General features: G+C 43.7%; 1 protein-coding gene and 1 long non-coding RNA gene across 18 annotated transcripts; one reads left to right on the top strand and one right to left on the bottom strand.

Annotated features, from left to right (window-relative positions):
* Window positions 1–650: 650 nt before the first annotated feature.
* On the bottom strand, window positions 651–25,472 carry LOC140631287 (uncharacterized). 17 transcript variants are annotated; one of them, XR_012028929.1, is made up of 6 exons: window positions 23,954–25,472; window positions 22,534–22,717; window positions 12,140–12,191; window positions 11,980–12,032; window positions 11,686–11,714; window positions 651–2,304 (listed from the first exon to the last, which is right to left on the bottom strand). XR_012028929.1 is itself a non-coding variant. In XM_072822811.1 (4 exons), the coding sequence occupies exons 1-3, from the start codon at window positions 25,368–25,370 to the stop codon at window positions 12,173–12,175; spliced, it is 1,620 nt and encodes a 539-aa protein (XP_072678912.1). In that variant the 5' UTR covers window positions 25,371–25,472; the 3' UTR covers window positions 7,815–12,032; window positions 12,140–12,172. The 17 variants fall into 17 exon arrangements, 5 of the variants coding, with proteins under 5 accessions (XP_072678912.1, XP_072678913.1, XP_072678915.1 ...); XR_012028928.1 differs by lacking the exon at window positions 651–2,304 and adding an exon at window positions 7,815–11,120; XR_012028932.1 differs by lacking the exon at window positions 11,980–12,032.
* Window positions 24,900–26,845, top strand: LOC140631288 (uncharacterized). The gene is made up of 2 exons (XR_012028934.1): window positions 24,900–25,155; window positions 26,230–26,845. It is a non-coding gene; the product is annotated as an uncharacterized lncRNA (long non-coding RNA).

Genomic DNA, 26,845 nt, shown 5'->3' with positions numbered 1-26,845 from the left:
AGATTTTTAAAAAGGAAAACAAGCAAAAAAGATGTTGATTTAAATTATATTATAATTAAGAACTTCCGTTAATCAAAAAATACTCCATTAAGAGTGTGGAAAGATAACCCAGATGTGCAATACACATATCTGAAAAAGATCTTATATCTAGAACGCTAATTAGAAGAAACACAGAAGACCCTTAAAAATGGGCAAAAATCATAAAGAGGCTCTTCATAAGAGAATACTCAGTTGCCGATAGACGTAAGAACGTATCATACTCATTAGCCATCAGAGAAAACTATATGAAATACCACATGCACCTACCATAATGGTTGAGATGGAAAAAAAAAAAAACTTCCACAAGTATAAAAAGTAATTTTATCTGGGATAGACTTGAAAATCAACAAACTGGAAAAGAAAGCCCAGCAAAAGGATCCCAGGTCTTTTTTTTTTTTTAATAATAAATTTATTTTTTATTGGTGTTCAATCTGCCAACATACAGAATAACACCCAGTGCTCATCCCGTCCAGGTCTTTTTCTAAAGATTCTAGGGACAGTTGGTCTTATAAGAACAGGCTGTACCTTATTATCCTTTGAGACTCATCTTATGAAAATTTCCTGCTTTCTAAACACTCCTGCGTTGTTAGGCAAATTACTTCACCAGGTCATCGCAAGCCACACAGCAGGACTTTCTACTGTGGATCTAATTGTCCTAGCATCCTGTATCCAAAAGACTATTCTTTTCCTCACCGTATTGAGTGATGTCTTTATTATAAATTAGGTAATCATATGCTCACACATCTCATGTTTTGCTATTTTGTTCCATTAATCAGATTGTCTATCCTTGCACCAATAATATACTGACTACACCAAAATTGCTTAATTTTTTAAAAAATTTTTATTTAAGAGAGAGCACAGAAGCAGGAGGGAGGCGCAAAGGGAGAGAGAGAGAGAAGCTGACTCCCCGTGGAGCAGGAAGCCTGACCTGGGGCTCAATTCCAGGACCCAGAGATCATGACTTGAACCTAAGGCAGATGTCAAGCCAACCGAGCCACCCAGGTGCCCCTCAAAATTGCTTTACAATAGAAATTGAAATCTGCAAGAGTAAGTCATTTAGTTTCTGAGGGCTTGGGGGGCGAGGTACAGTTACCCATGCTTCCCTGATAGTTAGGAGGCTTTCAACAAGCAGTCAGGCAGGAGACGGCGAAGCCTCTGTGGCATGCTGAAGACCAGATATCCCTTTAATATCAAAGGTCATGCTGTCTTTTTCACATGATCAAATTTAGAGGGCACAGCATTTCCACTGAGATATGTTCCAGTGGGCTCGCTGATTTTCCCCCGAAGGATGCCCTCTTTCACCACTCTGCTCAGTGGTCACAACGGACAATCAATCACTCAATCTAGCATAACTCAGTATGTACTCGCCAAACACCGCCTAATCACAATCACTCTGCTAAGAGGTATGTGTAGAGGAAGAGGAAGGACAGATGAAGGACAGCGTACACTACCTGCCCTAAAGAGCTGGTAGTCTAGAGAATGAAACTAAATTAATTCACGAAGTATCTCAATAATCCAAATAAGACTGTAGTTCATGTAAAAATAAATGGTTTATAGAAAAAAACAATATAGGAATTCAAAGAAAGATGGAATCCACGAGTAGTCCTGACCAGCTTCCTGAGCCAGCCTTGAAGCTTTTGGGTAAGATTTCAACAGTGAAAATCTGGTCAGTGTCGTGGTTACAGCATCGCAGTCTCTGGAAAACCTCACATATTCTTGCTCAGAAGTAACCGTGCTTCTTTACTAATAAAGGAAGGTGCTGAGTGGTGAATAATGGGCGCAGCATAGTTCCACAGGAGCCCACCTGCTCATCCCGTAAGGATGCTGTAGTCGATCACGCCCTGCCTCCTCTGGTCCTGGGCAGGGCTGCATGGGTAAGGCTTTGCTAGCATTTGCTGGCAGCATGACGGAGTAGACTCATCAGTCCGACCTCATCTCTCTGAGGTCCTGTCTGGTTTAGTATGAGGAGCTAATGCAGTGAAGAGAGAGGACCAGGACCCACCCATCCCGGGTCTCTATCATCCTTGACTTTGTCCTAAGCCTGAGTTCTTGGGAGAACAATGCCACTTAGCATGAGGACCACATGGGATGTCCTGCTGATAGGGAGATCTCACAGTGGGAGCAGACCTTGGTACCCGTGAGGTTTAATGCTCATTTTAAAGGCAGCCAGCATCACACTCCACAGCCGTAATTGAGCTAGAACTGCAATTCAAGACTGGATTCTTACAAAACAGACTTCATTACTAAAACGCAAATAAATCCTTCCTAGCAAAAAGAAAGAACAAATTTGAGATTAGCCGGGATTTGTGGCCAAAGGAAAGGTGTTGGCCAACTGAAGTACCTAGGCACTAGATACACATCGCTAAGAACTTAGAATTCAAAGTAAATACACTTCCCTGTGCATACAAACAGGGAAGAAATGACCTCAAACGTATATCCAGAGGCGGGTTGGATATGAGTTAGTCGCAAATTAAGAGCAGAAGTATAAAAATGTGTTTGGGAGAATTACGGTCCAGGAAAATGGGCACGGAGCAGGGGAGCAATCAAGTGCTCCTTTGTCAGGGGCTTGCAGGGGTCCCACGTGTTGAGGCAAAGCCAGGAGGGGAGATGACCTGCATGGTAGCAGGCCCGTCATGGATACTGAGCAGTGATTTATTCCAAGAAGCATTGGGGGCCATCAAGCCTCTGGAGCCAAGTACTAGTTGGCTTACCTTTCTGGCAATGGCTTTGGAACAATCTTGTGGAAGTGACTAATGCCTAAGGACTGGGGCCAAGAGGAAGCAGCAGGGAGGACAGTGCATGATGCTTGTTAGGATAACTGCAATTAGCCCCTCTGACAGACCAGATCTTTATTTCCACTCATCATGTAGGGGTATAGGGTAAGTTAATAGGAGCTAATACTGAGGAGGATAAAACAGGACATCGGTAAGTAGAAAAACTGTATATAGGCTCAGAGAGGCAGGATTTACTTACTTTTTTTTTTCCTAATAGCTGACTGAGATGGGGGTAATTAGAAGAAAAAAACATCAGTACTTTTCTACTTTGCTATTATCAAAGACCCTCTGTTAAACTCCTAGTTATAGGTGATCCCCTCAGAATTACTGATAAATGACAATTTCTCATGCAGTTTACAATGTCCCTTAGTCCCATGTAGTTGGCAGGAGAGAGCGCAGACCTCTACTAAGAGAATGTGGAATTGCCTTTATAGATGTGTCTAATAAGAAGTTGCTGTGGCCAAGTTCAAGAAGGGTGTTGCCTGTGTCCTCCTCTAGGATTTTGATGGATTCTTGTCTCACATTTAGACATTTCAACCATTTTGAGTGTATCTTTGTGTCTGGTGTAAGAGAATGGTCTAGTTTCATTCTTCTGCACGTGGCTGTCCAATTTTCCCAGCACCACTTATTGATGAGATTGTCTTTTTTGCCAGCGGATATTCTTTCCTGCTTTGTTAAATATTAATTGACCATAGAGTTGAGGGCCCATTTCTGGGTTCTCTCTTCTGCTCCATTGATCTGTGTGTCTGTTTTTGTGCCAGGCCCACACTGTTTTAATGATCACAGCTTTGTAATACAGCTTGAAGTCAGGGATTGGGATGCCTCCGGCTTTGGTTTTCTTTTCTAACATTCCTCTGGCTATTCAGGGTCTTTTCTGGTTCCATACAAATCTTAGGATTGTTTGTTCCAACCCTGTGAAGAAAATGCATGGTATTTTCATAGGATTGCATTGAATGTGTAAATTGCTCTGGGTAGCATAGACGTTTTCACAACATTTATTCTTCCAATCCATGAGCATGGATTTTTTTTTCCCATCTCTTAATTAATTAATTAATTAATTAATTAATTTATTTATTTATTCATGAGACACAGAGAGAGAGAGAGAGAGAGGCAGAGACACAGGCAGAGGGAGAAGCAGGCTCCATGCAGGGAGCCCGACGTGGGACTTGATCCTGGATCTCCAGGACCACAGCCTGGGCCGAAGGCAGGAACCAAACTGCTGAGCCACCCAGGGATCCCCTGATTTTTTTTTTTTCAGAACTCTTCTGTAGTTTTTAAGAGTACAGATCCTTTATTTCTTTGGTTAGGTTTATTCCTAGGTAACTTATGATTTTGGGTGCAATTTTAAATGGTATGGATTACCTCATTTCTCTTTCGTCAGTCTCATTGTTAATGTGTATTGATATCTGTTCACTGATTTTGTATCCTGTTATGTCCCTAAATTGCTGTATGAGGTCTAGCAATCTTGGGGTGGAGTCTTTTGAGTTTTCTTTTTTGTTTTTTGTTTTTTTTTTTTTAAACATTTTATTTATTTATTCATGAGAGACACACACAGAGAGAGGTAGAGACACAGGCAGAGAGAGAAGCAGGCTCCATGCAGAAAGCCCGACGTGGGACTCGATCCTGAGACTCCAGGACCATGTCCTGGGCCAAAGGCAGGAACCAAACCGCTGAGCCACCCAGGAATCCCCTCTTGTCATCTGCAAAAAAGGAGAGTTTGACTTCTTCTTTGCCAATTTGAATGCCTTTTATTTCTTTTTCTTGCCTGATTGCTGAGGCCAGGACTTCTAGTACTATGTTGAATAGCAGTGGTGAGAGTGGACATCCCTGTCTTGTTCCTGATCTTAGGGGAAAGGCTCCTAGTGCTTCCCTATTGAGAATAATATTTGCTGTGGGCTTTTTGTGGATGGCTTTTAAGATGCTGAGGAATGTTCCCTCTATCCCTACACTTTGAAGAGTTTTGATCAGGAATGGATGCTGTATTTTGTCAAATGCTTTCTCTCCATCTATTGAGAGGATGATACAGTTCTTGTCTTTTCTTTAATTGATGTGACCTATCAGGTTAATTGTTTTATGAGTGTTGAACCAGCCTTGCATCCCGGGGAAAAATCCCACTTGGTTGTGGTGAACCTCCTAATGTACTGTTGGATCCTATTGGTTAGTATCTTGGTGAGAATTTTTACATCATGAATGTCATGAGGGCTATTGCTCTGTAGTTTTCCTATTTGGTGGGGTCTTGTCTGGTTTGGGGATCAAGATAATGCTGGCCTCATAAAACGAGTTTGGAAGTATCTCTTCCATCTCTAGCCTTTGAAACCTCTTTAGTAGAATAGGTATTATTTCTTTTTAAATGTTTGATAGAATTCCCCTGGGAAGCCATCTGGCCCTGGATTTTTGTGTCTTGGGAGGTTTTTGATGACTGCTTCAATTTCCTCCCTGGTTATTGATCTGTTCAGGCTTTCTATTTCTTCCTGTTTCAGTTTTGGTAATTTGTAGTTTTGGAGGAATGCATCCATTTCTTCTAGATTGCCTAATTTGTTGGCATACAGTTATTCATAACACATTTTTAAGGTAATTTGTGTTTCCTTAGTATTGGTTGTGATCTCCCCTCTTTCATTTATGATTTTATTCATTTGAGTCTTTTCTCTTTTCTTCTTAATAAGTTTATCTCTCTTATTAATTCCTTCTTTTTTTTTAAATCTTATTAATTCTTTCAAAGAACCAGCTCCTGGTTTCATTGATCTGTTCTATTCTTCTTCTCATCTCTATCTATTTCACTGATTTCTGGTCTAATCTTTATTATTTCTCTTCTTCTGCTTGGTTTAGGCTTTATTTATTGTTTCTTCTCCAGTTCCTTTAGATATAAGGTCAGCTTGTGTATTTGAGATTTTTTCCAATTTTTGAGGGAGGCTTGTATTGAGATGTATTTCCCTCTTATGACCCCCTTTGCTGTATCCCAAAGATTCTGAACAGTTATGTTTTCATTTTCATTAGTTTCCATGAATCTTTTTAATCTTTCTCTAATTTCCTGGTTGACTCATTCATCTTTTAATAGGATGCTCTTTAACCTCCAAGTGCTTGAATTCCTTCTAAATTTCTTCCTGTGATTAAATTATAGTTCCAAATGATTGCAGTCTGAAAATATGCAGGGAATAATCTCAATCTTTTAGTATCAGTTGAGACCTGATTTGTGACCCCATAAGTGGTCTATTGTGGAGAAAGTTCCATGTGCACTTGAGATGAATGTGTATTCTGTTGCATTTAGATGGAATGTTCTGTATCTATCTGTGAAATCCATTTGGTCCAGTGTGTCATTGAAAGCCCTTGTTTCTTTGGTGATCTTCTGCTTGTCTTGGGACAAGCTGTTTTTGCTGACAGTGCCATGTTGAAGTCTCCTACTACTAGGGTATTATTATCTATATGTTTCTTTGCTTGGGTTATTAATTGGTTGATATATTTGGTGGCTCCCACATTAGGAGCATAAATATTTATAATTGTTAGATCTTCCTGTTGGATAGGCCCTTTAAGTATGACATAGTGTCCCTCTTTATCTCTTACTACAGTTTTTGGTTTAAAATTATGTATCTGATATGAGGATTACTACCCCAGCTTTCTTTTGAGGACGATTTGCATGGTAAATGGTTATCCACCCCCTCATTTTCAGTCTGAGAGCGTCCTTATGTCTAAAATGAGTCTCTTGTAGACAGTATTTAGACGGATCTTGCTTTTTTATCCAGTCTTATATCCTGTGTCTTTTGACTGGATTATTTAGCCCATTTATGTTCAGAGTGACATTGAAAGATATGAATTTAGTGTCATAGTATTACCTATACAGTCCCTGTTTCTGAAGATGGTTTCTTTGGGCTCCCTCTTTCTTTTACAGAGTCCCCCTTAATATTTCTTGCAGAGCTGGTTTGGTGGTCACATATTCTTTCAGTTTCTGCCTATCTTGGAAGCTCTTTATCTCTCCTTCTATTCTGAATGACAGCCTTGCTGGATAAAGTATTCTTGGCTGCATGTTCTTCTCACTTAGGACCCTGAATATATCCTGCCAGCCCTTGCTGGCCTGCCAGGTCTCTGTGGAGAGGTCTGCTGTTAACCTGATATTTCTTCCCATGTAAGTTAGGAATCTCTTATCTCAAACTGCTTTTAGGATTTTCTTTTTTTATCTCTGAAATTTGCCAGTTTCACTATAAAATGTCATAGTGTTGATTGGTTTTTGTTGATCTGGGTGGGGAGGTCATCTCTGTCTCTTGGCCCTGAATGCCTGTTTCCTTCCCCAGATTAGGGAAGTTCTCAGCTATGATTTGTTCAGACATGCTTTCTGGTCCTCTCTCTCCACATCCTCTGGAATGCCAATAAGACAAATATTATTCTTTCTCAAACTATCACATAATTCCCAGAGTCTCTCCTTGTGGGCTCTTAGATGTTTTTCTCTCTTTTCCTCAGATTCCATCCTTTCCATCAACTGTCACTTCCACTTCTATGTCACTCTCTTTTCTGCCTCATTAATCCTAGTTGTTAGAGCATCCAGTTTAGACTGCATCTCAGTTAAAATATTTTTACTTTCAGCCTGATTAGATCTCATTTCTACAGTAAGAATCTCTAGAGTCCTTAATGCCTTTTTTCAGGAGCCACCAGTAATTTTATAATTGTACTCCTAAGTTGTATCTCTGACATGGTACTTAAATCCATATCCATTATGTCTGTGGAAGAGTATTGCTTCTGGTTCTTTCTCTTGTGGTGAATTCTTCCTTCTAGTCACTTCGTCCAATGCGGTATGGCTTATAAGAAGGAGTCACTTTTCTCTCTATAGTGTTCCAATTGTTCTTTCTTTATATCTCAGGTTGAATTCATAGGAGTTCAGGGTGGTTTGAAAGTCATCTAGCTAAATGTGGGATATCAGATGAAACGAGGACCTCCTACTCTTCCTCCATCTTGCCTCCTCCTTCAATACAGATTTAAATATGACAAATCTAATGTATCCTCTCTTGTTCTCTAAGTTTTTTTCATGGAAGACAGCTTATCACAGTGCTTAATAATATGGACTATGGGGTTAATCTCAGTCCTATTGTTTACTGCCTCTGTGTCCTTAGAAATTTTACTTGCCCTCCATAAGACTAGTTTTCTCATCACCATCATATGGTGCCAATTATAGATATACCTCCTGGAGTTGTTGGGATAAGCCAATGAATAATGGATATAAAGAATACAGAACAGAGCTTGCCAGGTAATAAGAACTCAATAAATTCTTGTTATTAGTCTGTCAGTCACCATTTAATATATTCCAAAGCTTTAAGACCAGGCTTTGGCTACAGTGCTCCCCTGTCAAATCTTCCTTCCTCTACATTTTTCTTAAAACTTGTCACAAAGTCTATCAAGGTACTAAAATGCCTCCTGCAACTTCAGTTCCATGGCTTCAGAAGAACTTGGTTTAGAAACTTTAAATTTTCAGGCTCTGAGCAGTGTTGCTTGAGGAATTTCTTGTTCTTGTTGCTGTGACTACCTGTCAGACCCTGCTTTCTCCAAGCTTTAGTTCTTATAGGTTCTTATGATTTTTCTTCCACATGATGAAGGAGGGAAAAAATCTATGTAGGGCATACTTAAACTGATAATTAGAACTCTATAATTAAAGAGAGAGAGAAATTGATACCCTTAAAAAGAGTGTATTGAATATTTAAATGCAATCTGCCTCTCCCCTCAGCAATGGCTGGAACTTCTCAACTTGTCTCTGTTTAAATAATTTATTTTAAAAAACTCAAGCTTTAATGAAACAGAGCATTTTGAATAACAATATTTAGTATGATATTCTAGAGTAAATTTAAGTTTATTTCATGAACTTATTAAACTTATTGTTAGAAAATCAAAGGCCTTTATTTTTAGAACCAAAACAAAGCAAGGGATTTCTTGCCTCTCATTTTTCCACTATTAACCTTGTTTTCTGGCTCTTTCTTCCCTGCCCTTTGAAATTGTCTCACTTTTCTGCACATTTCTTATCTTTAAAGTTCTCTGGACCTGGTGTAGGTCAGAGCATTCCCCCATCATCTCTCTGATGTATTGTAAAGCCTACAAGGAAAGAATGATCTCTATCCCAAGGACAGGGTGTGTGCCACTGGGTTAGTATACAAAATACTGGCACCCAGAGCATCTGTTTGAATGTCTATGGCTTCTGCAGTGCTGCATCTTTTCCACTGTCCCTCTAGGAGCCAGGAGTCCTAGCAAGAATAACTGCCTTGTTATCTCTACCTTTCTCTTCTTCTCAGTGCCTCCCCTACCAAGGCTTTCAACCTGAAGAGACTGAGTCTTTTCTGTGATATCCACTGAGCTCACAGCCACACACATATACACACATGCACACACACATGCCCTCTTGCTCCTTTCTATTGTGCTAATATAAAGAATGACTGATGTCTCCAAATGGGCTCTTAGTTTTGACAACAGTATGCATTTCATGGGAACTTTAACACATTTTGTTTCATTTGACTCAGAAACAACAGTGAGTGGGTAGACAGGGAAGACTACTTCCATTTAACAGATGTGATACTTAGGAAAGTTAATGTGGATGGCTTCAGGCTACAAGACTAATTATTGAACTGAAACCAAGACCCTAGGTCTTTCTTCTAACTTAAAAATAAAATATAAATAATATCATTCTGGATCTTAACACTCAAAAGTCTGAGGTGTCTTTTAGGCTTCTTGACTTTGCACAAAATGGAGGTGATTCACACACACACAATTTGCAGAAGCCTGAGGTGCCCTCTTCTGGGAAAGGAGAGGATACTGTTTGAGGTGCTGGACGGTCTTCGGGTATGCTGGGGTCATGACCAGCACGACATACACAGGTTTGCCTGGAACTGTTATCTCAGGCAAAAATGTCATAGGTCCCCCTCTGATTCTTAAAATTTACCCTGTGTTTTTTTTTTCTTTATTTATTTATGATAGTCACACACAGAGAGAGAGAGAGAGGCAGAGACACAGGCAGAGGGAGAAGCCGGCTCCATGCACCGTGAGCCAGACGTGGGATTCGATCCGGGTCTCCAGGATCGCGCCCTAGGCCAAAGGCAGGCACCAAACCACTGCGCCACCCAGGGATCCCTACCCTGTGTTTTTCAAAAGATTTTATTTATTTATTCATGAGAAACAGAAAGAGAGAGGCAGAGACATAGGCAGAGGGAGAAGAAGGTTTCCCACAAGGAGCCCCGGATCAGGCCCTTAGCCAAAGGCAGGTGCTCAACTGCTGAGCCACCCAGGCATCCCAGAATTTACCCAGTTTGAACATGGATACCTGACTGATGACCAATATCATATGAACATTTTTAAACCAGTCCATGAGGCCTTTTGGCTAAAGCTTCCTTTGGCCCAAATACAACTGGAAATAGTCCTAGAATTTATATTCTTGCTTCTGACTCACTTTTTGATGGAATCTGTATCTGGAACCTGAATCTGAATATAGAACAATGAGTATCTAGACTTGTCCAAGTTCTACCAAGAAAATGGCCTGTGCCCCAGAGTCACATTCAGAAGTTCTGGCTATGGAGTCTCTGGTGCTGACTCCCTGGATATAACTTGGCTACCAGCTTGTTCCAACAGAACTGACTTCTACATGGAAACAGCCTAATCACCTGTGTTCATGCTTCCTGTAAGTGAGTTTAAAACTGTCAGGTATATAGTCCATGGCTCTGGCATTGTGCTAATTTGAGGGCCCTAGGGAGACAAAGACTAATGGCCTTGCTGCCGTGTACACTAATACAAGCTGGCAGGCTCCATCTTGTAGCCAACTTCAACTTGTAGCTAATTGTCTCAAAACTGAGATCTCTGGATTTACTCACCTACCTCCAGGACCAATTGTTGTTGCAACACAAAATCTAACATTTTGCCAGTTGCAACCCCATGCGTGGCTCACCATGTGATCTTGTGTCTGCACCAGAAAACATGACTATCACTCAGTTTATGAGCCCCGTCTTAGCCCTGGTCCTAAATCTCTGTAGCTGTGTTTGTGCTTGAACCCTGTTTAGTGAATGTCCCAAAGCTTCAGAGTTTTCCTAGTCTTGAGACCCAGCCTGTCCCGAGAGCTGAGCCCTCCATTCCAGGCTAGTATCTAAAGATCCTGCTTCAGGTGGAGAGAACTTCTTGATGCCAATGGTGCCTCCAGCCCCCAGCTACTTTGTGCTAGATTTTCCTTGGTATTTCTTCTTGAAGTCAACTTGGCCTGACTTCTACCAGGCCCGCCATTGCCACATCCCCCTGGACGTCATCATGCTCAGCCAGGTGCAATCCTCCATCCGTATCCACAACTGACTGCTTCTCCTAGTCATTTGAGAGTCTTGTTATAGTATCTAACTCGGCCTTCCCCTAAGTCTTGCTCTAAGTGCTAATCATGTGAATCCCAAGGTAAGTTCTAATCAAATGAGGGAGCCAGATACAATGCATCTGCCTCACGAGGTATTGGACAGTCACCTAGAGGTCCTATGGAAATACACATGACCCAAGAGCTCTTCACATGTCCTAGTCCTGAACCGACCTCTAAGATTTTCTGATCCTTGTTTTCTGTGGAAATTTAGATGAACAGACTGCCTGGAGACACCATGGTAGTCAGTTGTCTATATTGTACCCAAGACCTTGCATTTTCTCCTAGTTCTATACCTTCGAAGTTATGTTTAATCTCAGAGACACTTTTAGGTTCACTGATCATCCGCCCAAGAAAAGCATCCATGAAGAGTGAATGATGAGCATGGGCTTGTATGAGTGACAGAAGATTGTATAGGAATTGATGTTTTACAAAACTCTAATGACAGCTCTGATAACAGGTCAGCAAAATTAGAATCTTCTCCACAAATGTTTCAAATTATCCCACAAGAGGAGGAAGTCTTACCTGAATACTACCTGGAAAGCAATTTCACACTAGAATAAACAAAGAGAGATTAAAAATGATAAGTGTGTTGTACAATCCAGTTCCTAACCTGGGTCATGACATAGAGAAAGGAAGGGGGGTGGAGAGAAGGAGGGTGGGAAGGAAGGAAGGGGAGAGGGAGGGAGGAAGACAATTCCATTAATGACTACAGCTTGCCCTCCTTAGCAAAATGAGAAGAGGAAGTCTGATAATGGAAAGCTAATACTGAAGAATGGTATCCTGAAATGACAAATGCCTAATATGAAAACTGCTCACCTGCAGACATCAGCCAGTTTGGTTCTACTCAGTGAGCAGAGGAAAAAGAAAAGCTGCAGGAGAGCATTAGGAAAAGGGAAGATATATTAGCTGCCAGGAGGTGATTGTAAAATTTAGAGGAAAAACTAAAAAACACACAGTTATTCTTCAAAGAAAATACCACATTTCTCCATGAACTTGTCAGTTTCTTGCTTTAGCTTTCTGTGCAGCACCTGAAAAAAAGCATTTGGTTTTCAGGATCAAAGAAAGAGGCAGGAAGACATACTTGTTTCTTAAAAATAAAGTTGGGTTGCTTCTATTTCTCTCTGCTGGGTGATGGTTATACATTCTACAGTCATGCTAAACTATTCTAAAGAAAAAAATAAAAACACCTTTGTCCCAAGATGATTGGGTTTTTACCACTTTAGATCCACAATGGTAAATATAAAAACTTTTGATCATTGAAAATTGAAATTATATTGGCTTTAGAGAACATTGGTTATTCTAAAGTTGTGACATGTAACAGGTAATGATGGGAAAAAAACAAGTGGTCTTCTGGGCAGTGGAAGGTTGGCTACTAAATCAGGATGGCTTCACTGCATAGGTGCCATACAGAGATGGTGACAGAGAGCAGAAGCATGATGGGTACAACGATTCCTGGGGTTTAGGGTATTCCTTGATACACTTAAGGTCTCTATTCCTCTGATATTCTGTAATCTAATGGTCTTATATATTTGTTTCCAGGGATACATCTGACATGTGCTCTAAAATCAATGATGTGTTAAGTTACTATTAAGGGCTTACGTGAGCATATATTACCATAATATTTTGAGTGATTTTGAGGATTACTCCAAGTACTGGTCTAATTCAAAAAAGGACATTTCTAAAAGGGGGAAATGCAACTTACTAATCCAAACAAAGGAAATTTTTATTGACCAGTGATATTAAAGTAGTTTTTGTTTTTGTGAAATATATTTTAGATTCTAACCTCCACAGGGCCAGAGACAGTAATATACCAGTCTATATCAGCACCACCCTGTGCTGCTCATGGCAAACCTTCAATAGATTATTGTCACCTCAATCCATCATAAGGATAAGCCACCTACTTTCCTTGCTATTTCCTTCATTCATACTGATCTTGAGTGCCAACCGAAAGATTGGCTGTCTGAAGCTTCTCCTCAAGGAATTTGGGTCAGTGAATACAGGGCCAACTTAACTCTAGGTCATTTTGCATGGCACGATTTTGGGTAAGGATTCATGTTCCCACTAAAACTGAGGAAAGACCAGCTCCCTTCCAGTAGAGAAATCCCACTGTGTGAAAATGGACCCATGTGGAGACTGGGCATATGGTATGACAGAGAGAGGGGGTCATTTAATGAGATCTCTGAGCAATGCAAACTACCAGATACAAGCCAAACAATATACAAAACAAAGTCAGAAAAATCAAGACTATGTCAAGTGCTACATTTTAACTTAATTTGAAATCAGTCTCTTAAATATTAGATTTGATTTGCTTTATTTTTTTTAAGATTTTATTTATTTATTCATGAAAGACACAGAGAGAGAGAAGCAGAGACATAGGCAGAGGGAGAAGCAGGCTCCATTCAGGGAGCCCGATGTGGGACTTGATCCCGGAACTCCAGGATCACACCCTGGGCCAAAGGCAGACACTCAACCACTGAGCCACCCAGGTATCCCTTGATTTGCTTTATGTACACAAGTTTATAGTTATACAGAGAGAAGAGACTTGTAAATGTGCACATATGTGGCTAACTGAAGCCTCACTTCGGTCCTAAGAGAGTTAAGTGGTACCAGACTTGACCTCCTGTCTACACAGTGGGGAAACTGAACATGTGTGAAATAACAGTTTTCCCCAAATTAGAACACAGTACAGAACAGTGATGTCTGAGAGGAGATATTTTCTTTGGAGTTCCCTTGCCACCTGTAGCACGAAGAGAGAGAATCACAGCAGAGCACAACTGTCTCATAGAAGTGAACCTAGAGAGACTGAGGCTGCTGGAATTTATAGGGCAATGACATATGGGGCAATATCAAGAAACCCGACAAAATTTAAGGATACATAATCCAATGGAAACCATACTACGTTGCATTATAGTCAAGTTGCTGAAGAAAAATGGTGAACAGAAAATCTTAGAAAAAGCAAGGCACAGAAATCACCTCATTCTATAAAGGGAGAAAACATTATAATGTTTGCAGATTGCCATTAGAAACAATACAAGCTCAAAGATAATGGAAGTGCATATTTAAAGTACTAGAAGGGGAAAATAGTGTGTTGGGGTTTGTTGCTTAAATATATGTATTTTTTTCTTTTGAGGTTTTTCTTCACCTATTGGTTGTTCAAGAGTGTTATTTAATTTCTATATACTCACGAACTTTCTAGCTTTCCTCCTGTTATGCATATGAATGGGATAAATATTTGCAAAACATTAACCTGATAAGGTGTTAACATCCCAAATACATAAGGAAATCATATCAAACAACTCAGTAGCAAATATATATATATGTATGTATATATATATATATAATCCTACATATACGGTTGCATCCTTTTTTTTATATATACATATGTGTATATATATAAATACACATATACACGTGTGTGTGTGTGTGTGTATGTGATTAATAAATGGGCAGGTGAGCTGAATAAGAATTTTTTCCAAAGAAGACATAAATGGCTAATGGGTACCTGGGAAGATACTCAATATCACTAATCATCAGGGAAATACAGGTTAAACTACAATGGGGTATCACCTCACACCTGTTTGAATAGCTGTCTTCCAAAATACAAGAGACAAGTAGTTGGCAAGTATCTGAAGAAGAGAGAAGCTTTCTGCACTGTAGGAAGGTAAATTGGTACAGCCATTATGGAAAGCATTTCTGAGGTACCTAAAAAATAAAAAATAGTACTACCATATGATTCAGCTGTTCTGTTTCTGGGTATATATATGAAGGAAATGAAGTCAGGATATATTTTTTTTGAAGTCATGATATTAAAGATATATCTGCACTCCCATGTCTGTTGCATCTTTTTTTAACTTTTTAAATTATTATTATTATTATTATTATTATGTGATTTGTGTCTATCTATGGAGGGATATTTAGATATAAATACAGATATATAGATTGACGGATACTATAGGTAATAATACTGTATTATATAATTGAAAGTTGCTAAGAGAGTAATTCTTAAATGTTCTTAGCACACACAAAAAAAGAAATGGTGAATATGTGAAGTGAGCAAAGTGTTAACTAACTTGACTGTAGTGTAATTTTGCTATATGTGTATCAAATCAATACTTCATACACCTTAAACTTACTCAATGTTATATATCAATTATATCTGAATACAATCTGGAAAAATATGTATAAGAGGAAGAGAAAAAAACAAAACAAAACAGTGTCAGTCTTAGGATACAGTGAAATCTCATTGCAGCTGGAGGGAAAGAACAACAACAAAATCTGCCCTGGGAGTGGGGAGAAATATGTCAGGCTTAGAAATACATCAGATGAGAGGCAGGACCCCTCACATCTGCCCTCTCAACACCTAGGGACACAGGGTCTACCTGTGACTGAGATCTGGTTTAATCGGATCAACAGAATTCCCTTTCACTCCCCAGACCCATTAGGGTAAGAAGCACGAAGTATAAGTAAGTTGTAAGAGACAGATCCCCTCTGTGGCTGCTGCAAAGGGAATACTTCAGGGTATGGATGCAGCAGTCCCTAGGGGAAAAATAACCAAACTAACCCTCACCTTAAACTCCAGGTATCTCTAGAAGAATTTAATATTGTTGTGCTCTGAGGGTAACCACAGAAACAACAAACTTCAAATCCAGCTCATCACAAAATTAAGTTTACTCAGACCCTTGTCTAGTAGACAAAAAGGTGTGCTGACTTTTAGGTCTATACCTATTTATTAGATATTTCCAATATCTACTATATTATGCAAGATGCACAGCTTCCACAAGAATACCAAAAGGAATATGGAACAGCAAGCCCAAAATACACTTGTTTTAAAAAAAGATTTTATTCATTTATTCATGAGAGACAGAGAGAGAGAGAGAGGCCGAGACACAAGCAGAGGAGGAGCAGGCTCCACGCAGGGAGCCCGACGTGGGACTTGATCCCCGGACCCTAGGATCACACCCTGAGCCAAAGGCAGACGCTCAACCCCTGAGCCACCCAGGTGCCCCAACAAAATACACTTTTAAGAATCAAAGTAATCATTAAAACCAGACTGAGATATAAAATAGAAGTTAGTACATCAGACACAAAATTATACAGATAGTTTCACTGATTAATTTTATTGATATTTATGTATAAAATAATATCAATATTACTCAACCTATTTCTTAAAATAGAGGAAGGAACATTTCCCCACTTCATCATATTAAGCTAGTATTACAATAACATCACAATCAAAGTAATTCTAAAAAAAAAGAAAACTATGAAAATATATCTTTCATGAAATGGACAGTCTTTAACAAAATATTAGCAAATTGAATACAGTAAATACACATGCACAAATATACAAAGAAATGTAATTCATTATGTCAAATTTGGAATTATATAAGCCATGTCAATATGTTTTAACATTCATCAATCAATCAATATAATTCATTACATTAAACAAGTAAAAGAAAAAAATATACTCGTCTCAATGGAAGAAAAATTAAAGAACTTCACAAATTTCCACATCTATTCATGATAAAACTGTCATATAACTATGAATAAAAGAGACTTTTCTCAAATTGATAAAGGATAGAACAAGGAAACAAAAAAAAAAAAAGAAAAACTATATCTATATCCTACTTACTTGTGAAAAACCATGACTAGGAAAAAGAATTGACCCCCTGCCTCCTCAATTGCTCGGAACATTGTACTGAACATTTTACTGAAGTTCCTCGCCTGTCTATTAAGTCAAGAAAGAAAAATACAAAATATATAGATTAGGAACTAAATTCTATTTAAGGAATATGTTATTGCTTTGATTGAGAAGAAAATCATCTATCTATCTATCTATCTATCTATCTATCTATCTATCTATCATCAACTACTAGAATATAGAATTAATAAGTCCCACGAGACTCTATCCTCCTGGAAAGACTGCTCTCAGCCTGGAGCTAGCTCAGCATGCAGGGGCACATGCCACATACCCCAGCCAGGTCAAGTCCCAGTGATAAGGTTGGGGTCTAAACTCCTCATCTTCCTGTCTAGTCACCTAGGGAAAGAAGAATATATTCCATTGACACAATCCGCCAGTTCTCAAGTACCTGTATTACAGAGGAAACGGAATCAAGGCTCAGAGTCTTCAAAAGGGAGGAGAATTAATCTATTTGCATTTGGCTTTGGAAAGATTAAGTCCAATTCCTCCCTGGAGGTTTGCCTTGCACACTGTAGTATTAACAACCAAATCTGGGCAATTGAGCACTAATCAGTGTATGGGTGTAAGGAGGTCACCCAAACTCAGGAAAATAACTACCCAAAAGGATTAGTTAAGAGTGCCCAGCAGCCACACAGAATAGGAATGGTACCTGCTTTCACCAGACAGACTGGAAAATCTCCTAATTCATGGCACGCTGGCTACCATACGTGGGAAGGTCTTGTCTTAGTAGCTCAATCGAGCCTAAGAAATGTTGAAAGTAGGACACAAAGGACCAAATTGATTCCTAGTGATATAACAGCACCCCAGAATGAAGCCCAATAGTAAATACAGGAATATAAAAATTTTCCAGCACCTAACAGGGTAAAATTAACAATGATGTAAAAATTACAAATCACGTAAAAATTTACCCGGCGTACAAAAAAGCAGGAATATATGATCTATGATGACAACAATCAATGGAAATAAACCAAAACCTGCCATAGATATTAGAATTAGTAAACACGGCCACTGAAATAATTATTACATCTGTATTCTATATTTTTTAAAAATATAGAAACATAAAAGGTATAAAAATACCCCCAAACTTTTAGAAATAGAAACTTAATTGTGTAAAATGCAAAATATATTGGATTGTGAATAATAGCAGATAGGTACTACAGAAGAGAAAATTAGTGAACGGGGGCACCTGGGTGGCTCAATCAGTTGAGCATCTGCCTTCGGCTATGGTTGTGATCCCCGGGTCCTGGGGTCAAGCCCTGCATCACGCTCCTTGCTCAGCTGGGAGCTTGCTTGTCCCTCTCCCCCTCCCTCTGCCTGCCGTGTGCATGCACTCTCTCTCTCTCTCTCTCTCTCTCTCTCTCAAATAAATACATTATTTAAAAAAAATAAAATTAGTGAACATCAAAACAAACTGCAGAGAAAACAAGAGAAATTACATATATTTAAATTATATGGAATATACATACCTATATGGAACAGAATATCATGAGGTTTGGAACAACTTCAACTATTTTAATATATGTGTACTTCGAGTCCTTAAGGATGAGAGGCAACAGGGGAAGAGAAGCAGTATTTGAAGAAATAATGACAATTTAAAAAATTTTGATGAAAATTATAAAGTCATATATCCAAGGTCAACAATCCCAAGCACAAGAACATGAATAAAAGTGCACAGGGTGCATCATCATCATGTTGCTCAAAACCAGTGATGAAGAGAAAGTGCCAAAAGCAGCTAACAGAGAAAGATAGTTTATATGCGATGGAGCAAATATGGAATAACAGCAAATTTCTAGTCAGACACAAAGCACATGAGAGAACAGTGGGTCGTTCTTAAAAGTACAGAAATGTCAACTTTGTCTGCTTTGAATAGTATATCCAGTGAAAATAACTTTCTGAAACAAAGGCAAAACAATAACTCTAAAAAAAAAATCTAATGATAATAGTAGTAGTAGTAACTCAGTTGAATTATTGGCTTGCATTACAAGAAAGATTAAAGGAAAATTTCCAGGCAGAATAAAACATGGTAATTACTGGGCATCTAAATAAATAAATCTAGACAAGTAAATAGATAGATAAATAATTTAATATAGAAATAAAGGAATTACGAGCCCTGGCAGAGATTGCCAAATTGGATAAAAATATCAAGAACCGCTAGGATGCTGCCCAGCAGAGACACATTTTAAAAATAAAGACACAAATCAATTAAAAATAAAAGGATTGAAAAAGGGATACTGTTCGAGTATTTGTGAAAAGAAGTCTGGAGCGACTACATCAATAGAGACAAAGGAGATTTCATAACAAAGAATATTAACAGAAAAGAAGGCCACAGTAAAAATGATCAGTTCATCAGGAGCACATAACATTCTAAACACAGTTTCAAAATATCAAGTGAATAACAGAGTTAGACCTAGTAACAGAGTTATTATAACAAATATCAAACAGATCAAAAATATAACAAAATATTAATGTAAAAACTTTTAGAATCACAAAGAGAAATAAGAAAAATCCACAAGTTTAATCAGTTTTATTTTATTTTGTTTTTTTTAATCATAGTCTTAAATACGTTTCTCAATGATTCATAGAACAGCATAGAGAGAATCAATGGAAAAATAGAAGATTTGAAATATACTATCAACCAACTTGACCTCCCTGACGTTTACTGAATATTACACCCAATAAAGCACGGTAATCATTTCTTTTCAGTTGCACACAGAATATTTTCCAAGATTAGACTGTGTTATCTGCCACAAAGAAAACTCAATCAATTTAAAATAACTGAGCTGATACCTAAAACACATTCTCTGACCACAACTGAATTTTATTAGAAATCAATAATAGAAATATATCTTGAAAAGTTCCAATTATCTGGAAACGAAATAACGTATTTATAAACAACAACTCAGCTCAAAGAAGGAATCAGTGTTAAAATCAGAAAATATAGTTTGGGCTGGCAGAAATGAAAGTACAACATTAAACTCAAAATAAGTCGAAAACAGAAACGGATGCTCTGATTTCAGAGGGTGAGAACATGGAAGCTCTGCGTGCAAGGCCCTTCTAGAGCTTCCTCTGTGTCTCTGTTTGACTGGGCCTGATCTATATGCTTTATGGAAATGCAGCGTCCTAATAACAGTTTTCCTGAATTGTGTGTGTCATTCTCATGAATTACTGAATTGGGGAAGGTTGTGGGGGACCTTCGGGATTTGTAGCCGGTCTAAGTGCCGGTGGCCTAGGGACCCCAACGTTTGGCTGGCATCTTAAGTGGGGGCAGCCTTGTGGAGGACAGAGCCATTAACTTAGAAGTGATCAGTGTGAGATTACATTAGAAAATCAATCAGTGTAATTCACCATATTAATCTAAAATACAGAAACCATGTGATCGTCTCAACTGATAAAGAAGTTGACAGAAACCTAACATCCATTCATACTGAAAACTCCTAGCTATCACCCTGGTAGAAGGAATCCTTGAGACACCTCCAGTTAGCATCATACTTAACAATGAAGATTCAATACTTTCCTCAAAGCTTCCTCAGTAATAAGAAACAAGACCTATCGTTCTTATTTCAAACATGTTTTAGAACCTCTAAACACTCAAAGAAGAAAGAAAATTAAATAAAAGATATGCAGATTGAAGAGAAATAAGTAAAACTGTCTTTCTTCACAGATGATATGCTTACTTAAATTAAAAAAAGAAAGTACAAAAAAAAAAAAAAACCCACAACAAAGGAAAACCACACAGTGGAAATGATAAATGTGTTTAGCAAGTTTGCAGGATACAAATTCATCATAAAAAATCAATTATACCTACTGTTTATATTTTGGCTTCTAATATCATTCTCCAGTGAAAGGAACCAGGACTCTCTGGAAAAATGGTTAATTCTAAGACTGGACAAGAAATAGAGAAGAGAATCCTGGAGCACCTTATAATCCCGGAAGGTAAGAAAGTACTAACAAGAGCACAAATCCACATTGATGAGGGCAAGTCAAAGAGATGTGGGAGCCGACTGAAAGTGTGCCCAACAGCTAAAAGTAACACAAAGTTGAGTAATAAAATAAATCAAGTAGTATTGGATTATAACCCACTTAAGCCTAAAATAAATATTCATGCGTGTACATTGATATAAATAAATGATTGAATAAATACACTGGGAAGATGAGACAATTCGTCATGCCGGAGAATCCAAAAACATATGTAGATGCTCTCCCTTCAAGTAGGGATAGCATGACGCCCCCGTCCTTAAGTGTGGGCTGCACCCAGTGACCTCCGTCTAAAAAGTCCAATATGGGGAGCGGGGAGGAGAGTGACTTTGCAGTGGGAAACCTGGCCAGCTTTGCCCCAGTCAAGTGATGAAGGGAACAGTAACAGTGACAGCTCATGCTGACGGGGCCAGTCCGTGGTAGGATGTGATGGGAATGGCGCTTTACCTCTGCGATTGTCCATTTTCCAAAAAAATCAGTGAACAGTCTCATCATGAGAAAAACATCAGGGAAATTCCCACTGAATTCCAAGAACATTCTACAGAATACCTGACCAGTCCTCCTCAAAACTGTTGAATTCATCCAAAACAAGGGAAGTCTGGGAAACTGTTAGTGCCAGGAGAAGACAAAGAAGACATAATGACAAAATGTGATGTGGTTTTTTGGATGGAACCCTTGAACAGGAAAGGGACATTAGGGGAAAACAAAAGCAAACAAACAAAACTAAGGAAATTTGAATAAAGTATGGACTATAGTAAATAATAGTGCATCAGTATAGATCCATAAATAGTGACAGAGGTACCAGCCTAACACACGTTATCGGCAGGGATGGAAATGGGGTGCAGATACACGTGAATTCTCTGTGCTCTCTTCTCAACTTTCTTGTAAATCTAAAACTCCTCTAAAAAATAGGGGATTCCCTGGGTGGCTCAGTGGTTTAGCGCCTGCCTTTAGCCCAGGGCGTGATCCTAGAGTCCCAGGATCAAGTCCCATGTCGGGCTCCCGGCATGGAGCCTGCTTCTCCCTCCTCCTGTGTCTTTGCCTCTCTCTCTCTCTCTCTCTCTCTCTCTCTCTCTCTCTCTATGTCTATCATAAAGAAATAAATCTTTAAAAAAATTAAAAAATAATAAAAAAAATAAAGTCTACTTAGAAATATATATTCACGACAAAAAAATGAATTGTATTTTGTAATAGTAACGAAAAGAACATTTTGGAGCTTAGGGTTTTAAAATACTATTTAAAATAAGATTAAAGGGATCCCTGGGTGGCGCAGCGGTTTGGTGCCTGCCTTTGGCCCAGGGCGCGATCCTGGAGACCAGGGATCGAGTCCCACGTCAGGCTCCCAGTGCATGGAGCCTGCTTCTCCCTCTGCCTGTGTCTCTGCCGCTCTCTCTCTCTGTGTGACTATCATAAATAAATAAAAATTTATTAAAAAAAATAAGATTAAAAATATGAAATATTTAGCACTAAATCAGGCAAAAGATGGGTGATACTGAAAAGTACAAAATGTTGTCAAGAGAAAAAGACCTGCACAAAGGGGGAACTCCGCCTGGCCGGGGTCATGAGTCAACGCTCTCACCAACTTTCCCCCAATGGACGTACAGATTCAGTGTCAGCACTATTGTCTTAAAAATGGATAAAATGGCTTAAAAATTCATAAGGATGTGCAATGGCCACGTTTGAAGGCTTAGCACTACCTGATTCGGGTGAAGCAGTCATTTCCCTGTTCTGCGTGGAAACGTCCCCCTGCAGCTGAACGAGGTGGCTCATGTCCTTTCCCTGCAGTAGGGCGGCGCACCAGGTGCCAGCTCAGGGCCAAGGCCACAGCAGGGGCGCAGCCGCAGCATCTTTGATGTGTTCCTGCTTCAGGCGTGTTCCTTCCTAGGCAATAATAATTCTTTTAATATATCTTATTTATGAGAGAGAGAGAGAGAGAGAGAGAGAGAGGAGAGAGAGAAGCGAGCAGGGGGAGGAGCAGAGGCAGGGGAGAGAGGGAACCTCAAGGCGATTGCAACCAGGACGGGGGGCGGGTGGTGCCCCGGGTGCGGCTCACTTCCCCCATCACGCAGGTCCCACGGGCCCGCAGGAAGGAGGACGCAGGCCCGCGGCACCGCCTCTGCCCTTCCGGGGGACCCTCCGCACTGCTGGGGCTCAGGACACACCCGCCTCATAGCGCGGGTGTGCCAGCAGGCGCGTCCATGTGCCCGCAGGTGCATCGGTGTGCTCGCAGGCGCGTACCTGTGCCTGCAGGTGCGTCTGTGTGCCCGCAGGTGCGTCCGTGTGCCTGCAGGTACGTCCGTGTGCTCGCAGGCGCGTACCTGGGCCCGCAGGCGCCTCCGTGTGCCAGCAGGTGAGTCCGTTTGCCAGCAGGCGCGTACCTGTGCCTGCAGGTGCGTCCGTGTGCCCGAGGGTGCGTCCGTGTGCCCGCAGGCGCGTCCGTGTGCTCGCAGGCGCATACCTGTGCCCGCAGGCGCGTTCGTGTGCCCGCAGGTGTGTTCGTGTGCCCTCAGGCGCTTCCCTGTGCCCGCAGGCACGTCCCTGTGCCCACAGGTGCGTCCGTGTGCCAGCAGGTGAGTCCGTTTGCCAGCAGGCGCGTATCTGTGCCTGCAGGTGCGTCCGTGTGCCCGCAGGCACGTCCGTGTGCCAGCAGGTGAGTCCGTGTGCCAGCAGGCGCGTACCTGTGCCTGCAGGTGCCTTTGTGTGACCGCAGGTGCGTCTGTGTGCCAGCAGGTGAGTCCGTGTGCCAGCAGGTGAGTCCGTTTGCCAGCAGGCGCTTACCTGTGCCTGCAGGTGTGTCCGTGTGCCCGCAGGCGCGTCCGTGTGCACGCAGGCGCATCCCTTGCCTGCAGGTGCGTCTGTGTGCCCGCAGGCGTGTACCTATGCCCACAGGTGCCTCCGTGTGCTCGCTGGCGCGTACCTGTGCCCGCAGGCACATCCGTGTGCCAGCAGGTGAGTCCGTGTGCCAGCAGGCGCGTACCTGTGCCTGCAGGTGCCTCCGTGTGCTTGCAGGCGCGTACCTGTGCCTGCAGGTGCGTCCGTGTAGTCGCAGGCGCATCCGTGTGCTCGCAGGCGTGTACCTGTGCCTGCAGGTGTGTCTGTGTGCCCGCAGGCGCGTACCTGTGCCCGCAGGCAAGTCCGTGTACCAGCAGGTGAGGTCGTGTGCCAGCAGGCGCGTACCTGTGCCTGCAGGTGCGTCCCTGCGTTCGCAGGCGCATTCGTGTGCCAGCAGGTGAGTCCGTGTGCCAGCAGGTGAGTCCGTTTGCCAGCAGGTACATACATGTGCCCGCAGGTGCCTCCGTGTGCTCGCAGGTGCGTACCTGTGCCCGCAAGCGCCTCCGTGTGCCAGCAGGTGAGTCCGTGTGCCAGCAGGCACATACATGTGCCCGCAGGTGCCTCCGTGTGCTCGCAGGCGCGTACCTGTGCCCGCAGGCACGTCCGTGTGCCAGCAGGTGAGTCCGTTTGCCACCAGGCGCGTACCTGTGCCTGCAGGTGCGTCCGTGTGCCCAGAGGTGCGTCCGTGTGCCAGCAGGTGAGTCCGTGTGGTCGCAGGCGTGTACCTGTGCCCGCAGTCACGTCCGTGTGCCCACAGGTGTGTTCGTGTGCCCTCAGGCACGTACCTGTGCCCACAGGTGCCTACGTGTGCTTGCAGGCGCGTACCTGTGCCCGCAGGTGAGTCCCTGTAGTCGCAGGCGCGTGCATGTGCTCGCAGGTGCGTACCTGTGCCTGCAGGTGCGTCTGTGTGCCCGCAAGAGCGTCTGTGTGCCCGCAGGCACATACCTGTGCCCGCAGGCACGTCCGTGTACCAGCAGGTAAGTCCGTGTGCCAGCAGGCCCGTACCTGTGCCTGCAGGTGCCTCCGTGTGCCCGCAGGCGTGTACCTCTACCCGCAGGCGCACGCTTGCGGAGATGAAGAGGGGTACAGCACTGCTCTGCCCGGAAGGTTCCAGTCCAAGAGCCTGCAGGCCGGTGAGTCGCAGCTTCTGGGGAGTCAGGTGCCGCGGGCCGCGCTCTGGGGACAGACCCCGCCCCCCTTCGTGACGCCGATGCCGCGTGTTCGCCTCTAGGCGGGGTCTCGGCTCGCCCGGCTCCTCCGTGGGCCAGCGCCGCCGCCGTCCCCGGGGGCCCTCGCATGGAGGCCCCGCTTTTACCTCCGCTGTTTTCTCTGACTGACACAGGGCAGCCCTGGAACGCTGGCCTCTCTCGCAGCGGTCTGGGGCTCCGTGGGACCGGCGTGCCTCACCTGCCAGGTGTCTACACCTGCGGGGAGCGTCCTGCCGCTGCCGCTCCGACCTCAGGCCACACGTGACCGACCAGGGCCTGGTGAGGACGCAGGGCTCGGGTGGGTCCAGAGGTCTCGCCCGCACTTGGCCGCGCGGCTGCAGCTTCGGGGGCGGCGGGAGCAGCGTCCACGCGGCCGGGATCCGGGGTGACCGGGGCTGGGGAGGGAGGAGGCGGCAGCAGCGGCCCAGGAGGCAGCACGCGGCGCCCTTCCCTCCGCGGGGCCGCCTCACGGAGGACCGTCCGCACGGGCCCATCTACGGTCCGCGTCGAAGAACTATTTCTGGAGTGTTTCCGTATTAGATACAGATTGGTGGTTGGCAGGCCCCGACGGCCGGCCAGGGGGGCCCTCGCTCCGCGCCCCCCGCCCCGGCGGCCCCGCCCCGCCCCGCCCCGCCGAGGCCCCGCCCCCAGCGGCCCCGCCCCAGCGGCCCCGCCCCCAGCAGCCCTGCCCCGCCGAGGCCCCGCCCCCAGAGGCCCCGCCCCAACCGCCCCGCCCACGAGGCCCCGCCCCGCCGAGGCCCCGCCCCCAGAGACCCCGCCCCCAGCAGCCCTGCCCCGCCGAGGCCCCGCCCCCAGAGGCCCCGCCCCAACCGCCCCGCCCGCCGAGGCCCCGCCCCCAGAGGCCCCGCCCCAACCGCCCCGCCCACCGAGGCCCCGCCCCGCCGAGGCCCCGCCCCCAGCGGCCCCGCCGAGGCCCCGCCCCACGGAGGCCCCGCCCTCCCCAGCTTCCGCAGGCCAGGGCCGGGCGACAGCACCCGGGCCCGTGTCCACCGCCCCCTGCGCCCCCGCCCTGGCCCCTGCGGCGTGTGCAGGCCCAACAGCGGGTTCCCCGCCCTCGGGGTGCGGCGGGGGCGGCGCGGGGCGGCCCGACGGGGCCCCGGGTGAGAGCCCATCCCCAGGCGGAGCCCGCCCCGCTGCTCTCAGCGCCCAGGACCGAGCCCCGGAGGCACCAAGCGGCTCGTCTCCGTCCTGCATCGGCCCCGGGGTCGGGGCCTCACGTCCAGCCGTGCACGGACTCCGACTAAGGCACCTGAAGTCAACAGTGTCCGTGGCTTTTTCATCTATTGAAACAAAGCACAGGACACCTGGGTCGAGCCTCTTGTCCTCCCTCAGGCCACAGCGAGGTCATGGCCCCGCGGAGACAGCGGAGTCAGCATCGCCCTGGGTGTCAGCAGACGTCACCTGGAGGAGGATCCCCGCGTCCCCCACGGTCTGGTCCGAGCACTGGGCCGGAGCCCCCGGGCACTGGCCACACTCCCCAGGGGTCCTGCGAGGACACTGTGACTGCCAGGCCACCCTAGGAAATGCCCTGCTTGCCAGATCTGCTAGTCCCGAGCTCCCGAGGCCACAGGCTCGGGGAGAAAGGTCCCCGTGGGGGGGGCACCCACGAAGGTAGGGCAGGTGCAGCCGCAGGTGCAGCAGCTCTCGGGGCCCAGGCCGCAGGCCTCGCCGGCAGGTCCACAGGGTGACAGTGACATCGCGGAGCCCTGGACCCGTGCTAGGCCCCGGAGCTCCTGTGCCACGTCGCGCCCGATTGTCGCCCCGTCCTAAACATACAAAAAATATTTATTACACATTAAAACGGACGCTCAGAGAGGCTGGCTAACGCCAGGGTGTAAGAACGCATTTCTCTAAATCGGACAACCAGGCGTTTCCCTTTCACCGCTCTGCTGAGCATGATTACTCATTAAAGGAAAATGATAATTTGTATAAATATTAATTACTTTGC

This window comes from Canis lupus, chromosome 3, assembly GCF_048164855.1.
Source record: "Canis lupus baileyi chromosome 3, mCanLup2.hap1, whole genome shotgun sequence".
Taxonomy (NCBI): domain Eukaryota; kingdom Metazoa; phylum Chordata; class Mammalia; order Carnivora; family Canidae; genus Canis; species Canis lupus.
Note: the sequence above shows the minus strand (reverse complement) of the source record. Positions and strands in the feature narration are given on the sequence as shown.

Coding starts and splice junctions, on each gene's coding strand:
- LOC140631287 (XM_072822811.1), bottom strand. CDS start 25,370: ATGGGCCCGTGCGGACGGTCCTCCGTGAGGCGGCCCCGCGGAGGGAAG. Junction 22,718..23,953: donor GGACTTGCCTGCGGGCACAG/GTACGCGCCTGC, acceptor ATTATTGCCTAG/GAAGGAACACGCCTGAAGCA.